Source organism: Linepithema humile, chromosome 3 (genome assembly GCF_040581485.1).
Source record: "Linepithema humile isolate Giens D197 chromosome 3, Lhum_UNIL_v1.0, whole genome shotgun sequence".
NCBI classification, from domain to species: Eukaryota; Metazoa; Arthropoda; class Insecta; order Hymenoptera; family Formicidae; genus Linepithema; species Linepithema humile.
In genome coordinates this window covers 23,370,978-23,385,932 of record NC_090130.1, presented here as the reverse complement: position 1 = coordinate 23,385,932, position 14,955 = coordinate 23,370,978, and the positions used below count along the sequence as shown (strand labels likewise).

The 14,955-nt window shown below is 34.3% G+C and overlaps 1 protein-coding gene across 4 annotated transcripts in view; it reads right to left on the bottom strand.

Annotated features, from left to right (window-relative positions):
- Nucleotides 1-14,955, bottom strand: part of Imp (IGF-II mRNA-binding protein) — a 93,336-nt gene that overhangs the window by 39,174 nt on the left and 39,207 nt on the right. For 2 of the 4 annotated variants that reach the window (XM_012361358.2, XM_012361360.2), the window contains exon 1: nt 13,326-14,954. The exons of the other annotated variants lie outside the window; for them this stretch is intronic. In XM_012361358.2, the coding sequence (XP_012216781.1) occupies nt 13,326-13,414 (89 nt within the window). In that variant the 5' untranslated portion in view covers nt 13,415-14,954. Of the gene's footprint in view, nt 1-13,325; nt 14,955 lie in introns of those variants that run through there. 4 annotated transcript variants of the gene reach the window in all.

Genomic DNA, 14,955 nt, shown 5'->3' with positions numbered 1-14,955 from the left:
TATGCATACAAATATAAATATGAATATAAAGTATAATCCATAAATATCTATGAATAATGAGAAAAGTGAACAGAAGACTGTTCGTTTCAACTCGCAAATTATATCAGAAGATTTATTTCCACATGTTCAAAAGTGAAAAAGCATTTATCAGTAATACAGCCTCTGATTGAATCATTGCTTTTTGAAGAACTGTCAATATTTTACAATGCTAATCTGGATTTAATAAATGAGCAAATTAATTGAGATTATTACAGATATCAATCAACCATCGTTAACGGATCAATTTTCCAATAAAGATTAGATCTTTGCAAACGGAATTCTTACTCGTTGAAATTCTTTTTATGTTTGAAATTTCAATCAACGGATTAGTTTGAAAATTGAACTAACAAACTATTTACAAGGATCTGGGTCAGAAGTAAATTTTGATCGACCATCCCCTTATATCATGGGTCAACCGATGTCACTAAAGATATCGACGAGGATAATAGCCGGTCTCGCAGCTCAATCAGTATTTCCCGATTTTGCACCGACTAAATAATGAACGGTAGCCGACGGCACAGATACAGAATCTAGCACGGTCAGGCTAATAATTAGCCGCGGTCGTTATCGAAAATTGCAGATATTTTAGAGAGTTCTTCGGGCGAAAAGAAACTGCATGCCAGTGCAGATTGCTCTCTCTCTCATATTGACAACATATATACTAATACATTTTCACACACAACGCATATTGGTTTCAAATTTTTATTAAAAATATGTAAATAATGTTTTCGCTCGAGTGTCATGGCAAGAACCATCGTTAGACAATTTCAAGGCAATTAGCGTGATTGTGTTCTAAAGGAGACGTCACCCACTGCAAAGAATGAAGCATGCGACTTTCTTCTCATCATAGTAATGACTTATCCAACTAATCCTGCCTAGAATATTTGATGTCGAGGAGAATCGACTGGACAATCGTCGAAATTCTCGATTAGACTTTAACAAATTGAGATACGAAAATTACGTTTCGCAGTGGATGAGCGCCGCTATCGACGACGGCTTTTGGCGAAATGAAAGTACGAAGACGATAGCAAGGACGTGAATGTACGTAATAGAAATAGTATATATAACCTAGCAACATATCGATCAAGGAAAAAGCAAGGGAACAAAAGAAACATATATGCATGTACGGCAAAGGAATAAATAAATAGATCCGTTTGGTTTTTAAGATAAATTTTCTGGAAATTGTTATTATAATTCATCGTTGATAAAAAGAAAAAATAAGAATAAAATAGTGCCCAAAGGTGACTTAACAGTAAAACTAACCGTGACAACAATTACGTACAAAATAGAGTGTGTGAAGGAAAGAGAAAAGAGAGACGAAGACGTCACGATGGAGTCAGAAAAGAGAGAGAATGAGAAAGAGAAAGCACAAGCCTCTCTGTTGCGTCCTCTCCATCTCTTCCTCCGCCTCCTCTTCTCCACCCCAACCTTCGTTCGCGTCCCTTCCTTCCCACAGGCGGAAAGTAATCAATACTTCCGAGAAAGGTGCGTGGGTGAAAGCACACACGCCTGTGGATCGCGCAGCACCGCCGGTACTTTGCGCGAATTTAACTGCGAGATTCTCCTCTCGGGACGCGCACCGAAGATAGGACCGCGCACACCCCTTATTCATAAGGGAGGTGAGAGGAGAAGGTTCTCTCAAGATTCGTCGTTTTGCTCTCGGCAAGGAGGCACGTGGCAATACTCGAGAAACTTCCCGGTTGAAATTCGCACAGGAGGGGCAAAAATAAACATGTGACAATCTCTTAAAATATTGTTAATCAGAAACTTCGTAACGTGCCTTTCTACCTTTTTCAAACTACATCTATATTTTTCATCAAGCAGTTTTGCAATCTGTTATTTACAATTCAAGTGTGATCCAAAAATCCAAAATTCTTGAGATTTGTGTCAATTATCGATATTATGTACACTGTGATTGATAATTTATTGATATAATTATTTTAATTTTAAAAAAGCACAAATTTTAATTTAATATTATATATTTCATAAAATTAATTAACAAATTAAAAATTGAAAATTTTTCTTATATTTTATTTTTTATCATGCTCTCTTTATATTTTTCAATGGAATATCATTTTAAACTCATTTTTCTAGTTTTATTAAATTTAAACGAAAATACGTCAGAGTTCAAAATACGTCCATCGATTATCGATACATTCATTCATTTAATCATTTAATAATTTAATTGGATCACAGATGGGTCAAGTATTACCTATACATTGAAAATATATATTACCAAAAAATAATTAATACGCCAATTTTTCAAAATCATTTCTATATGCAAGAAGTAAAAAGTAAAAATAAAGCAGATTCTCGATTTACAAGATTCGTTTTAAGGATTGCATCTTTAAAGAGAATCTTGTGAAATTCTTCTCGAATTTCTCTAGAACTTTCTTAAATTCAATACTTTCGTATAGTAATATCAATAAATCTATTTTAATCTATCCAATATCTAATTAAATTTGATTCAAATATCTAGTTCTAATTTAATTTAAACACCCAATTTAATTTTTTATTAAATTATCTAAATGTTTAATATACAAAATTTTATTTTCTGCGTAAACTCTTGAGAGAATATATTTCCACATCTAATATATGTAATTCATTCACTCTTCTTGTTTTCGACCAAAAATATGCCGTTTATCGCTCATCAAGGTAATCCTGACTGCGTGCCTTAAGGACGCAGGAAGTGGCTGTCCCACGCTGCGCAACGCGGCGCCAGCCGTCGATTCTAGTTTTAATCGAATTTAGGCATACAGGCCTGACTATTTAACCACGTATAACAAACCAAAAAAAAAAAAAAAAAAAAGATGTGAATAAAATAAGCGACGTCGAGACGCCGCGGCGGGGGATTGGTGAGGAATTAATTAAATGCAACGCGACGGTGGTTACATTCATCTCAGCGAATGCGATAGTGAGCAAGAGTGAAAGAGAGAAAGAGAAAAAAAACGGGAGACGATTGCAACGAGGAGTGCACTCGCGATATTCCGTGAGTGCGCGCGAAAACGAGTCGCCGCTGCAGCCAACTGCGTGACAAAGGCTTAAGTTGGTGCACAATGCCCGAGACAACGTCGTCTCCAGATTATGAAATTTAATTAAAATTTCGTTAGGGCCCGCCGAGTTCTCTTCCTCCTCGACCACCCTTGTTTTCTTTCTTCTTCCCTTTCTGCCGATCGTTGCTGTGTGTGTGCGCGCGCGCGCGCGCGCGACCATCCGCGTCTCTCTATTCTTCGCTGTTTCGGTTAGATCATTTCCGCTTGGATTTTCGCGGTTTACGATACATCGTAACGCTACATCTCGAGAATGTAAATGCGGCGAATACAGGAATACTGAATCGCGGGCGGTTTATTGTAATGACGAAATCGCAACAATGCGTAGCTTGATCAAGATTTGTATGCTAATATTATAGTATGGAAAATCCTACAATTTTTTAAAACGTATTTTTTTAAAGAAAATCGAATAGAAAGTTTAAGTGCCTACTTAAAAAAGTTCCATTCACAAATAAAAATAATTTCAAGCTAATTAAAGTGCTCCGTATATTAATTCCTAATTCAAATAATAAATCATTGAATACGGCAGACTTGTGAGCGATGTAAAAGGATAGCGTAAGAAATATAATAAATCTTTAAGAACATTTTGAATGTCCAAACTCTTCCTCTACTCTGACTTTTTCTTCCTCGTTTTACTTTTCAGCCCTTCTACATTCTGACTCGTACAGGAGACTTGCACGAGCATGGCGGAAAGCTCAAAGTGGAACGAGACTGTTGAATAAATAATGTGCCTTCGGCCTGACTTGATCGCGAAAGCCAGATACGTGCCTTTTTACGTAAGCTCGCGTGACCTCCGTTAGTTCATGACCGAAAGAGGTAGTCCTCATGAAGACCCTTTATACGTTTACAAGTCATTACATGTGGTGGCCGAAAGATAAGGTAAACCTAATGCGATAATCAATGTAATCATATACGATAATTTAATTAACGGTTTAAATTGTCACGCAGCGGAAGAGAGAAATGGGAGTTGCTACAATCGCACAAATCAATTTTAGCCTTACGTTATAATCTTCTGTTCAATTTTTATTTTTATTTATTCATTCTCTTGGATATTTTTCCTTTTGCGTGCACATGTCGAAACTATTGCCAAACAAGATTAGATAAAAAAAAATATATTCATAAATACACGAACGATAAAACATACATTTTCTACGCGGAGAAAATTTTTACATCAAAAATACGATGTACAGCAGTAGCCGCAGACCATAAAGGAATTATAAAAATATTTGCTGTTTTTCACATGTGAAACATAGCAAAAATTTTCGGTCCGCGGTTACTGTCGTACATAGTAATTTTTTATACAAAATTTTCGCCGTGTATGGATAAATAATATGCCATCAATGCCATACTCAGTAAATATAAATTTATTCTATGTAAAGAATCATTTTAATATATTTTATGTTACGTGTTATTTACATTTTATGTCCATTTATATTAACTCTACGTAAACGGATTATTTGTTATTTGTTACATTCATATCATAATATTTATAGAGTGCTATATTAAATCCATGTAAATTAAAATTTGTAATTTATGCGTTCATAACTATGCGACATACATCCGATAAAGGGAAAAATAACAATCATATTTTCCAATACGCCAACCATAATTAAACTGTAATCATGGACTAAATTTAATTTTTTTATAAAAAATAGAGACAAAGTTCTGTGCGAGAAGCGAAAAAGCGAGATTGACGCTCGTTACGCTTACGAAGTTTTGATAAGACACAATCAATGTTATGGAGAAACCGTCGGCCGCGTCTGGTCTCGAAGACGCATCTCCGTTGCACTTCCAAGAACGCATCCGATGACGAAAGACGAAAGACTACTCGGCCAGCCACACAAAGTGTCGTCTGTCCTCTTCGGCCACAAGGTGAAAACGGAATCGCGGGTGCATTGATCGTTGAAAGAGACAAAGAGAGTGCAAGGAACTCCACGCGAGCTGACTAAAGAAAATTCCGTAACTATCGTGCGAGTCCGATGTCGCGCTGATGCGTTCTAGCTATTGAAAGCACTTTCATGATACGACTCGCAAAAAATTGATAAATTTTTTTGTCATCGAATGTGTGAAAAAATGATAAAATATTGAAAAATAAAACTAAGGATAATATGTAGTTGCTTGTGACAATTACATAAATATTTAACATAAGTAGATTAAATAGGTAAGTATATAAGATATGTCTGCTACATATTCTATCTAAAATGCATCAAGTTATATATTTCAAATATTATGTCTATTAATTATATGTAAATTGATATAATTAATCCAATTTTAATGAAAGAAATCATAAAATTTAATGAAATAATTAATATAATTTCTATAACTTTTAATTTTTTGTCTATCATTTTGTTTATCAAAAATATTTTTAAAAAATATAAATAGAACTATCAAAAAAATAGAGCAAACTTGTTATCGTTGTCTTATTGATTTATCCAATAATCGCGGACTACAGAACAAGTCTACAGCTCAGTATGATTGACTAGTGTCAACTTGTATGCTAATCAGAAGGAAGGCATTGGGAGCCGGCTTGCAAATGGCGGCTGCCACTTTGAGCGAACGCCATTTTTACGCTTCCCAGCTATTTCGCCATGAGAAATTTTGTTCGCTTAAATTTCGCAAACAAAAAGTCTAAAATCTATTAAAATCCTTTCCATTTCATTCATGCTCCCAATTTTTATAGCATAATAAAAGACACTTTCAGGTATATATTTTTTGTTCTCAGTAATGGTCAAACAATTATTTCCAGTGCTATTGACTACAATAACTTTGAAAATTCTTCTGGCAACTGGAAATAAAAAAAAAAGGCAAAAAAGGGAAAACTTTAGACTATGTAATATAAAGGTAACGATAAAAGAAACAGGGAAAAAAAGAATATTCGTCAAAATTGTCAGGATTTGCTAACTGACCATAAAACATTCCTGAAGAAAAGCTATTAAGAAGCTGTTCAGAAAAAAAGACTCTAAAAAAAAATTAGCCAATGCTCCAGTAGAAATAGAAGAATTTCAAAGCAAATGCAGTTTAACCTAAAAGAAATATTCATAAAAGAGATCCTTTTTGTTATCTCTTATATGTATCAGGCTTAATCCTGTATTCAGGTAGAAAAAAATATTGAGAAATCGATGGCGACCTTTCTGGAAATTCACTCCTAATATTTCAAGAACTGTCGAAGAACACCCAAAATTTACCTGGTTTCTTTGTCCAAAAGATTTCCCAAGAGAAACCTTGACGCATTTACGTCCAAATAGACAAAGAAGACGAAAATCTGATTGTCATTTTTGCCATGAGCGTCAGCAAAAAAAGTTATAAGAAAAGAAAAAACGGCTTCTCTTTGAAATATTAAGTATAAACTGTAAGTTCTATTCAACAAAACTTCTTTTTTATAATTATTTTTTTAAATTAGAAAAAGTATCTCTTAAAGTTCCCAAAAACTTTAGAAACATAAGTAAACAATAAAATATTATTCTTTCATTAATCTCTTAAACGATCTCTTCAACAACGAATAGAAATTTAATTTAAAACTTAATGTAAAAATATTTAAGAATAAAAATTCAAAATTTAGAACCAAATGACTTTCTGTCACATTTTTGTTCACTAATAATCAGTATGACAATTTGCATTATCCACAAAAATTTTAGTATTTCATATAAAATTAAATTTTTTAAACGGATCAATCCCAATATCAAAAAAAGCCAATCAAATATTTTTCGATAAATATACTTGTTAAATATAAGTTATTATGCTGATTTATAACATGTTGAAGAACGTTTTAATGAAAAGAATTTTCCGCGATAGCAATACCGTAGATGCCTGTGTTACCGACACAAAAAAAAGGCGTAATACGCTTTTTCACTGGAAGATAGAGCCACGAACAACGTAGAGATGCTCTATCTGAAGTAAATTTGTGACACGTGACGGTATTTCGCTGTTATTATAAACTGCTAAGTACTCGCTACTTTTTTTTTTATTTACAGAATCTAAATACTTATTGTTAATTATTTCATATTAATTTATTTCTCGTTATTATAAGATATCAATTCGCTGTGATAACTCTATCCTTAGACCGTCATGCCAACAGAAAATGGCGGTCGCAATGTAACTCGAGCGTCTCCATGGACGTACGCGCACTTCGTGAAAATATAGCAGACTCAGCCACAATGAACGCTTCAATTTCTCAGAATCTCCCGTTCGCCATTTACGTTCTATTACTTGCCGTCTCGACAGGCACGTCGAACTGTCGTATCCGGACTGTCTGCTCTAAATTAAAGTCACGCACGTTGTTCCGCCACGTAGCGTCTTTGTTATAATTCGTCCTTATTCTTTTTTGTCCACCTAAGTTTATTATAGTTATATTCGTCATTATTTGTCATTATCGAATTATAAAAAACGGCAGCGCAATTTAAAAAAATGCATATGATTTTCGTGCGCATCATTTTAGGCATGTAATAATTTTTTTTGTTAATAGAATCACAATGTTATTAGAAATTAGAAGTGTTATGTCTCAGAAAAATTTTCATAATCACTTCATATATTTTTCACGCATTTTTTCATTTTAAAAGATTGTGAAAATGATGATTTGCGCATTTTCCAATATAAAACAGCTAAAATCTTTCTATGAGCTTTCGATTATTTTCTAAATTTCTCTAGTGAATCGTCGCGTAAGAGAATTGCGTGGAATCGCGCGTATAGCCCTCTCTTCATCAAATTTCAACACCGTTACGCTACTACGCTCGCATTATTTTGTGAAGATTGTTCCATGGTTTCTAATTTCTCATTTATTCATCTCACGTTGCGTCAAGACGCTTCTCGACGCAACACACTCTTTGCTTTGTGTAACATTCGCTAAAGTTATATTAAAACTCTCTTACCATATAATTAATTTATTATTTAGTTTCTAAAATAAAAAAATTTAATTCAATAAAAATTCCGGTTTCTTATGGACATAGAAATTTGCCAAAACTCCTGAAGATCTATAATATTCAATGTGCAAATTAATTTAAGCAAATGTCCAAAGCCATGTTTTGTTTATTTGATATAAAAAGTGCGATAATATGGACAACATATTCGGAATACGTATGAGGCGACGAGTGCGGTGACGACGATCGCTATTAGGAGATTTAGAAGCGGCGGGGATGAGACGCGAGCGGAAACTCTCGTGTGGAAAGTTTCGGCTGGAACCGCTCCACGTATTTATCATGACTTTAATTGGCAGGAAAAATGCAATCACTGATATAATATTATACAAGAGAATATTATACACAAGAGAATATTATACAAAAATGTATAATATTCTCACCACGCTAAATATGGTGTGTGTGATTCTGAGAATATATTCTTTTTTCTTTAACAGAAAACTTACTAATAAATTATATGAAACAAAATGAAGCAAAAGCTTTTGGCTTTTTCTTTTCAGCAGAAAATAAAAGCAAAAATATTTATTGTGCGGTAAAATAGAAAGTATGTTCTACATTTCATATAATATATAACAATTTTTAACAGCCTATATAATTATTTTTAATTTAATTCTATAAAAATCATCCATTTTGACCACAAAATATTCACTTCATATTCTGAATTATTTTTTTGTAAATGTTTTTGTTAGTTATCAATAGCTTAATCGTATACAAGCACACGCGAATACACACTATTATAATACACGATTTGTCTTTTTGCTATCTGTATTTAATTATATTATATTTTTTAGAAGATTTTCATCTCAAACACAAATCGCGACTCGCATCTCGTATCGAGAATTTGTTCGCATCTCCGCGCGCGCTCTCCCGCAAAATGAAAAAAGAATCCTCGACATAATTGCGCGTGTCGTCACGCGTTTACGTAATGGAAAATTACGTAAGCAACACGCTTAGAAAAATATCTGGCGTAGCTGGCGACACGTATCGCGCACGCGTGTGTGCTGGTAAATGCTTCACAGCGCAATTTTTTTATCGTCATATCGACATATATCGCGAATTTTCTTTTCTTCTGCAACAAAATAGAATGTTTTAAATTTTCAATTTTTCTTGTTTCTGTTATTAGACGAGCAAACAATTTTCTTTTATTATCACAGCAATAATTTATCAAATCACTTCTTATTTTTTAACAAGATTTTTAATCGATTTACGAGTTTCTTTATTTTCATTTTTTTTTTCATCAATTTTCTACATGCAATTTTCTTTATTCTGCCGATTTCTTTGAATCGGCATTACAAAATACAAAACGGCGTACGTTTCTTTCACTCTTCCTTCGCCCTTGCTTCCGCCTATTTATTTACCGCCAGTTTCCGGTGCGGACTTTGCCATAATAAACTGTACGTGTACGTATATGGTCTATTTCCCTGCGTTATTTTTAAGTGGCGTCGTAGTACGCGGTGAGCTGTACTATTTCTGGCCTTAATTCGTGCGAGTCACGCGTGTATACCTGATGTGAGTTCTCCACGTGGGTGCACATGGGCGCCACTCGAATTCATTATCAAACATGCATATGCCCTTACAATTCCCTTTATAATCTCACAAAATGTAAAGCTTTGATTTCCAATATTTTATCCATTATAATTCCATGTAATTTATAAAAATTATAAAATTTTGTATAAGTAAAAAAATTATTCAATGAAATTTCAAATAATAAAGATGTAAATCTCTCTCTCTCTCTTTTTTTGATGTCATTTTTCGTCTTAAACATCTAGAAAGCGCATTCTTTGAAATCGTCTCAAACTCAAATTAAATTTTAATTTTTTTGTGACAAAAAATTGGTTGTAAATTATCTTAACATGAGTGTTATCAATTTATGTTTTTGAAACAAAATTTTCCGAATAACTAAAATTTTGGTCGATAAAAATAACGTATTTTTTATCGTTTGTCATTCAAAAATTATGAGTGCTTCTATCATTTTTGTGGAAAAATTAATATCAGAGTAGTCAACGAAAAATTACGATCAGTAATTCAGTACTTAAATACTCTATTTATGGTTATAGAAAATCTTGCTTGGGTTCTTTATTGTCTTACCTTCTCGAATGACTCACACTACATACATTTTTGCTTTACGGGGTGTCATTCTTGAAGTCACGTACACGATACGCCCTCCTCGCTCTATCACCACCATTTTTGGTAAATTCTTACTATCCCAAACACGATAAAGCCATTGTGCGCGTCAGTATAAAGATTTCGAAAGTTTTCGTTCGCGGTTTCAATATTTTTTCTCTATAAAAAACACACGAGAAAATCTATTTATCTAATATTTCTCTAAAATCTCTAAAATTTACTACAAACCGGAAAAAATACAGTACAATCCATAAGTGTAATTTACTTTATATATAAAATATTAATTAATAATTAATTTAAATTTACATTTACATTTTAAACTTTTTTACAACATTAAAAGTGATTTTGTGAAAGAAATTTAGATTGAAAACAGAATTAAAAAAACAAATCTCTCTTCTTTAAACGATATTTTTTAAAGAATTATGTACACATTAACCTTTCTCAATTTATTTGAGAGGTTCTTGGTCGGTCTCCATTCGATTTTTCCGATAAAGAATTCCAGTCGTGCGATAACGCGATAAGTAAATATTGTGCGTATATGATACTCTTCCCCGAAAAGGATTTCCCATACGTATATCTACCATGCTGACGGCGATGTTGTTTCAGGGACAACGAAATCGTGCCACGTGCAACGCTAAGGCCAGAGCCGGCCTTAAGCACAAAGAATACTGTCTTTGAATTGTTGACCGGCTTCAAATATTTCTTTTAATAGTAATTTATCAATATTTTACGATAAAATTTCTCTATTCAAGCAATCAAAGTTGATGGTGTTATTGCATTAATGAATTTAATATTCGCAAGAATTAATTATGTGCTCAAATTTCATTTATTTAATATTTCTTTTAGATAATAAGATAATAAAACTACAATTTAAAAAAATTTACTTTAGAGTTTTATATAATATAAAAATTTAAGAAATTATTATTTTATATTATTGTGTCTATTAATTGCTATGTAATTTCTAATATAACGCATTTTTTTGTTTAATTTGATATCTCAAAAAAGATATATACAAAAACAATTTATAATATAATTAAAATCATTAATATATTATCTAAAATTTATAACAGAATTAATGTTACAAATGATTAAAACCTTTTAAAGTCATTAAAATATATTTATACTCGATACGGCATATACAAGTGTACCAAGACAGCCTCTTTTTGTAAAACGGAGAAAAAAATCTCTTTAAGAAGCATTTAATTTTTTATCTTCAAGTCACAGAATGACATTAACTTCTCTCATTTAAAGCTATTAATCTTCTAACGACAAAGCAAATAGAAAACGCTACTATCGTATAACGTACCGAAATGTTGAATTTCTTTAATGATGACTAAATTTTCTTTTCCGAAAAAGTAAAAATAGATTTAATGTGTATAATTTTATCATATCAGGTAAAGCAACATATTTCTACAAACCATCATAAATAAACTCAGAAATTACTTAACGAGTTTGTTTAGTGACTTAACAATGAGTCATTGCAATGTCTACATGCACAACGGAAAATTTTCGACAAGTTCTTTCATATTATTATTTCAATATAATTATTAAAATACTTATTGCTTTATGAGCGACTAATAAAACAATGAAAGCCATTATGGTTTTCACTGGTGAAAGTAGCAAATTGAACAATATTATCGATAATTCATATTAAAATTTATTTAACGACTTTAGATATTTACCTTCAATCATCCTTAAACGTTAAATTTCTCATGAATCTTAATTATTTATTTCATCATTTTACTCATAAATTATATAAATATATAATTTGCGTAACATCGGCGCGATACTGATTGCACTTTTCGATTAATAATGACAGTTGAAAATCGTTCTTGCTTGCTATCATTTGAAGCCGATCTTGATCATTGAACACGAAAGTATAAATGCGATCGAGTATGCGAATGATGTAATGACGAGGAACAACCACGCACGAAGCGTGTGCGTGCGTAATTTGATTTACGTTATCGGTGATATTTATCGAGGAGGTTGTTGACTCTGCGAATGTAATTCTCACCAGCCGTGAGATTAGGCATTCGATCGGGACAAAATCGCGATACAATTTCATCGATTGTGTGCCATTATATTTGACTTACGACGCGTAAATCGACAGGTATATTTAAAATGTCTCAGACTGGTATAAGCGAAGACGACAAAAAACAACCTTTACTTGATATTTAATCGGTTAATATTTTTTTTAATAGGTAAACATTTTAAATAATAAAATAGAAGAATATAAAAATAATAGATACTGCCTACCTAAAATACTAAAATGTTTTAGTTTCTTAATGATTTTAATTTTTTCTTGTGTCTATGTGTATGCGCGTCTACGTTCATAATATTTTTTCTTTTTTAAATAATTCTTCCGATCGCTCGATCGTAATATCCTCCTCTCAAGTAACTTTATTTTATCAAAAAATAGTTACTATTTATTAAAAATACTTTAAAAAATACTCGTTTATTCTCTTTTTGTATAAATTTATCTTAGTCATTAAATTACTAATGCATTATTAACGAAAATTAGGTTTCATTAACTGATTTCTTCCTATACTGCAATATATCCTCTGAGTGAACTCCAAAATCATTCTTAACCAAGGCTATGAAGATAAAGATTTAAGATTGACGAAACCGGAAGAGAATGATATCCGGAATTTACATCACGTCGCATTATATAAGCGTGACTTAAAAAGCAAATTCACAAACAATCTCACTTACAATTAATACAATCGATCAATCGAAGCTGTCTCGATTTGACGCTGATCTGCGTACCAATTTCCGATAATCAGAACACAAATAATTATCTTTTCACGACATTGAGCTAATTAAAATTTTCCATAATATATCGCTAATAAAGCTTCGTATTGGAAATTGGCTACTCCGCAATCAAATAACTGATTACTCCTAAACGCCCTTTACATTCATGTTTGTCATTATCTAGTTTTCTTACAAGCTTTCACAGTGTTGTGTACGTAAAAATATTTAAATTATACGTACGGCAGAGAAAAATAAATGGAAAATATTAAGTTTTGAACAAAATTGCATGAATTGATTCCTAGGTATATCTATACGTGTCTACCTTTTGCTTTTAAGAATAAATCTTTGTGAACACAGAGTGATTAAAGATAATCATAAATTATATCAGAAATCGTGTTTTTAAGGGTCGCCGGCAATCAAAATAAGATAACACTGTAATTTTTATTTTTACCTTGGACTATCGCTGTTCTTTTCTTCAATATCCAGCCGCTCCATCTCCTTCTGCAATACACCGCTGTCCGAAAACTTATCCAAGGACATGTTTATGTTGATAATTTTACTTTTTGTCCCAGACTCCCACACAAAGCTCACTTGCGATTCTTCTATATATATTATTATATTATATATATATATTTCTATATATATATATAATATATATACGTATTTTTTTTTAGTTTCTCTGTTGAACTGCTTTTGTTAAACTGCTTTATCTGAGGTAGACTGTAAGCACTCACACTTAAAACACTGTTAATCTCCCGCGCCACCGGAGTGGAGAGAGAGGGAGGGAAGACAAGCGTAAAAAGGTACTGTACACTCTCGCCCTACTCGTCCTCTCCTCGAGGTCTGTCACGAACAAAATAAGGAGCAACACAGCGCACGATATCGAGACGACGCAACGGTGACTCCTCCGGAGTTCCAAGCGATTACGCGATGGCACGAAACTTCTCTCTCTTCTCTCGTCGATTACGGCAAACGCACTTCCTCACTCTCTCTCTCCCTTTTCGTTCTCTTCTTTTTTTCCTCCTCTTTGGTGCTTTCTTCCGATCCGTTCCTTCCGTCCCGCGTTTTATTCCCTCCTTTCGAGCACGCCGCTCCCTCCTTCTTAGGCGACGCTGTGACGTGACACGGTGATTTACGTCACGTAATAAATGACGATTATGCCAAATCGACGACGACGATAACGACGATCGGGATAACTATGACGATACACACCGTCTCCAATCAGTCCACACTCTCGCACTCGGAGAAGGAAGAAAAGGCGCCGCGTGTCGCTTCGTACGACTGTTCAAGGGAAACTCGTGCGGGTGGTGAAGAGCTAGCTTTCCCCGTTGCCTCTCCGATACCTAGCTTTCTAGCGAGTCGTCCCCTCTCCCCACTCCCTTCGTACTCTATCTGCGTCCCTCTATCTCTCCTCCCCCTCGCCGCGCGCTTCGCGCGCGACAGCTTCCTGCGTCTTTCTCTCTCTAGGCGCTACCCTCTCTCCCTCGGAGTAATCTCTCTCGTTCTCTCTCGTTCTCTTTCACTCGCTCTCCCTTTCCCCGCTCGCTCGGGGCCGACGTAGGAATTCTCCTCGACGTATCGGAGCCGCTCGCGCTTTTTTACCAACCGAGCGGAGTGGACTGGCCCGAATGCGATTGGCCGGAGACGATTCCGGGTGCGCGCTGTCCGATCACTGGACTCCGATGATGTACGGCGTCGTTTGAGAGCGTACCGGCGAAACAGCATGCACACAGGCACGCAGTATGCGCGTGTGTTTCGTTCTCGCACGTGGATCAATCGGTGGTTATGTGGGGGTGTGCAGGAAAAAGACTGCCGAACTCGCGACACGCCGATTGTAAATGGCACCGTTTCGGCGTCCAGTATCCGGCTTCGTTAGTCCACGTAATACCACGCTGTCAATGGCGCGCTGGTCGGTACGCGGGGGTGTTCTATCTCTCTTCTCCTCCCTCTCCGTACGCACCGCTTCTTGCTTTCTCCGTCGGAGCGAGGTTCGATCGCAACGATCAATGAATGTCGAGAAAGTGCTCTTTCTTTCGATGCCGATGCAAAGATACACGCGTGCGAGGAACGAAAACACACAC